Source organism: Plasmodium reichenowi, chromosome 12, assembly GCF_001601855.1.
Source record: "Plasmodium reichenowi strain SY57 chromosome 12, whole genome shotgun sequence".
Taxonomy (NCBI): Eukaryota; Apicomplexa; class Aconoidasida; order Haemosporida; family Plasmodiidae; genus Plasmodium; species Plasmodium reichenowi.
Genome location: NC_033657.1, coordinates 1885811 through 1890052, shown reverse-complemented (window position 1 = coordinate 1890052; position 4242 = coordinate 1885811). Strand labels below are relative to the sequence as shown.

The following is a 4242-nucleotide window of genomic DNA, read 5'->3' as shown; positions in this document are numbered from 1 at the left end:
AAAAAAAAAAAAAAAAAAAAAAAAAAAAAAACTTAATAAAATAATAAAAATATATTAAAATATATTATATATTTATCTATTTTATGTTAATATAATATATATTTATACTTTCCAAAAACTAATTAGAAAAAAAACACAACAAAAGAAATATATATTCAATATGATTTTTATAAATTATAAATAAGAACAAATATATATATATAATTATATATTTATATTATAAATGTTATTTAAAATGTTGTTAAGATATATTACTAAGGTAAAAAAAAATAATAATATATAAAATATATTATATAAATAAAATATATTTGGACCCTTATTTTTCTTCTCTCATTTGATATAATATTTAATTACTTAAAATATATAAATTCGAACCCATTTATTTTAATAATACATATATATAATATTTATATATATATATATATATATATAATATATTGTATGAACATTTTAAAAGAATACCATAAGTAAATTTTAACGCATTACAGGTCACTATAAAAACACTTTTTTTTTTATTTTTTTCATTTTATTTTATTTTATTTTATTTTTTTATTTTTTATTTTATTTTTTCCATTTTGTTTTTCAAATATATAAATTTTCATTAAAATTATTAAAATTTAATGTGTTTATTTAAAAATAAAATATTCCATTTTAAAGATTATAAAATTATAAGTAGAAAAGAATAATATTTTGATATAAATATAAATTAGAACATATTCTATAAAAATCTGTACATGTTTTTTAAGCGTACTCTTTTTGGTATATAAAAAATTAAAAATATTAAAAATTAAAAGGATATAATATTTGTATGAAAAGTCTATATTTAAAAAATTAATCAATCTATATATAAAATATATATAAATAATTTCATGTATTTTTATATGGTTAAAAAATATGAAATATTTTATTCTATACGATAATATAATTAATTATTATTTGTGTTACACTTAAACATTAATAAAAAATGAATAATTTAAAAAAAACAAATAATATATATATATATATATATATATATATATATATTATTCATGATATCTTTTTAAGGGTTTATATTTTTAAGTATAATATTCTATGAAATGCATTCAAATTAAATATATATCTTTCTATTTTATATTCTTCATAAAATTCAATTTATAAATAAATAAATGGAAAAACATATTCTTTTTCTATAAATTGCCAATTCGAAAAACTTCATAATATATAACCTTAACTGTTCATAATTTTTTTTTTTTTTTTTTTTTTTTTTTTTAATTCAGAAAGGTTATAATTTCGCTGTATTTTTATAATTATAATTTTGTTCGTAACAAAAACAAATGTACATGACCTGGACAGGTTATTTTTTTTTTTTTTCTTTTTATTCAATTCTATATAAAAATCGAACAATAAATAAACACAATTAATTAAATTTTTTTTATCGTTAATTTGGTTCTTTATTTTTTTCTTATTAAAAATATATTTTTTGTAAAATCCTTTTTAAGTTATATGTTTCATTTTGAATATAAATATTGAAATAACGCGTACAAAAAAAAGTTATATTCCAAAAAAGAAGAAACAAAACACACACAGTCTTCTTTTCTATTATACGAAAATAAAAATAAATATATAATTTTGTTCAGAATGACAAATATACTGTTCTTTTTTAATATATTATGGATGTCTATTTTATTTGTTTCAGCAAATGTAGAGTAATCATTAATATATATATTATATACGTATTTACTATGTTTATTGTATTATATATATATATATATTTATATGTATAATTTTTTTTTTCTTTCAAGTAAAGAAGTGCCAACAGTTAAATGGGGACAAAATTCCAGCCAACTAACATTAATTGTCTCTATTCCAAAAATAGAAAAAGAAGAAATTCAATTTAAAGAAAAGTTATATTTCATAAACTTATATAATACGATATATAAGATATATATATATATATATATATATTATCAAATTATTATTTTATTTTTTTTTTTTTAAAACATTATAGTATTATATATGTATCAGCTATAAATAAAGACGGAAAACATTATGAACTCATTTTGAATTTATTGAGACCAATAATTCCAGAGGTTCATTAAACACATATTATATACTTCTTTAATAGATATACACAAATAAGTATAATTATAATTATAATTATTTATTTTAAAATATTTATTTTTATTTATTACATTTTATATAGAATTGTTCTTATTCCGTTTTGCAAAAGGGGTTAAAATTAAAGGTTCACAAACAGATCAAAGTTAGCTATTTTGTTACCTTTCATTAATATTATTTATTTATAGTTTTGTTCATTATTCTTTTATTTTTTTCTTTATATATACATATATATATATATATACATATGTATGTATATTAATTTATCACGTTATTATATTATCCAAAAAAAAGAAAGAAAAAAAATAAGATAAGATAAAAACCGTATACAATAATGAACAAAATAAATAAATTAAAAATGTTGTTTTTTATTTCTTTTTAAGGAACCATGTTGGAAACGCTTGACAAAAGAAAAAGAAAAACAACATTTTTTAATAAAGGATAAAATACTTGGAGATGGAAATGAGTAAACGAAATATATATATGAATGTACACAATTACTTAATCATTATAAAAGATAATCAAAAAAAAAATATATGTATATATATATATATATATATATATACATGTAACTTTTATTATTTTATTTTTTTTTATTTTTAATGTTTCACTCATTTATAGTTGTGAAGAAGCAAAAGAAATTTGGTTTAGCTATTATATGTAATACAAATTGTGTCATCTTATATATATATATATATATTATTTAAAAAAAAAAAAAAGAAAATTTCCTTTTCTTCTCACATAAATTGAATACATACACATTACAGTATATTAGTACATGTTGTTCCTGCAAAACTTTTGTCTTTCAAATTTTTTATATATTCATAGGTTTCACAAAAGAAAAATGAATTCTCCACCCTCTAAAAACAAGTCCAATAAAAAAAAGGATTTAGTTGAGGTGACAACTTATCAGACAAGAAAATTAAAAAAGACCGAACTATATTAATTATTACATAAAATAAAATATACATATATATATATATATATATATATATATATATATATATATATATATACTTATATACATATGTATTTTTTTTCTTCTACATTTAGAATATTATTGAAAACTTGAAGAATGAACATCCAAACTTCTCATTACACGAATATTAGAAAACGACGATATAATATATATTTACATATTTTCAAAAATATAAATATATATATTAATAATTTATTTATATTTTTATTTATTTGTACATGAACGAAAAAGAGAAATAAGAACAATTGTTTTATAGATATAATTCCACTGTAATGATAGTTCACTTTATATTTCTCTTTCTTAAAAATATCCTCGATAAAAATATATATATATATTTATTTATTTGTTTGTTTATTTATTTATATTTTCCCACATAATAAATAGATGATTTTCTGTTTTCCTTTATTTTTTTAGATTATTTATTATTGAATTCATTGTAAAAAAAAAAAAAAAAAAAAAACACGCATTCATTTCATGAACAGACAATTATCCACCTATTCCAATATATATATAACTAAAATAATGTTAAATAATATTCATCCTTTTTTATAACATACATTTTGTAAAAATATAAAAGGAACAAATATTTACATAATACAAATATCATTATAATTTTATATTTTTCAGTAGCTTAATTTGTTTTTTTCTTTTTCTTATAAAATAAGGTCACGAAAAAAAAAAAAAGAGTAGTAATGCCTTTCCCCGTTTAACTGTTCTATTATTTCTGTATTTATATTTAGGATAAAAATAAAACAATTTTTTACAAATTTTAAAAAAAAGAGAAAAATTAAATAATTTCAAAAATGAACATTAAAAATATATATATATATATATATATATATATACTTATATTTATATATTTATATATTTATTTATTTATTTAAGATATGTATAGAAAATTTCTCTTGTATAAATTTACTTACGTGTATCAATATTTCCATATACTTTAGCAACTCTACGTAATATTTTAACTTTCTTATTTCATTTATTTTTATTTTTTGAAAATATAAAATGAACAATAAGGGATAAAAAATATATAAATGTAAAAATAAAAAAAAATGAAAATCCTTACATAATACAATTAATAATATATTATACATAAATATAATATATATATTTTTTTTTTTTTTTTTTTTTTTTTTTTTTTTTTTTTTTTTTTTTTTTTT

At 15.5% G+C, this 4242-nt stretch overlaps 1 protein-coding gene across 1 annotated transcript; it reads left to right on the top strand.

The window, feature by feature from the left end:
• Nucleotides 1-1617: 1617 nt before the first annotated feature.
• On the top strand, nucleotides 1618-3207 carry PRSY57_1250400 (hypothetical protein; the record flags this gene model as incomplete). Its single annotated transcript, XM_012908915.2, has 8 exons — nucleotides 1618-1685; nucleotides 1782-1883; nucleotides 1988-2069; nucleotides 2183-2242; nucleotides 2481-2563; nucleotides 2719-2757; nucleotides 2926-2995; nucleotides 3151-3207. 8 exons carry the CDS (start codon nucleotides 1618-1620, stop codon nucleotides 3205-3207), a joined length of 561 nt encoding a protein of 186 aa, XP_012764369.1.
• Between the last annotated feature and the right edge of the window lie 1035 nt (nucleotides 3208-4242).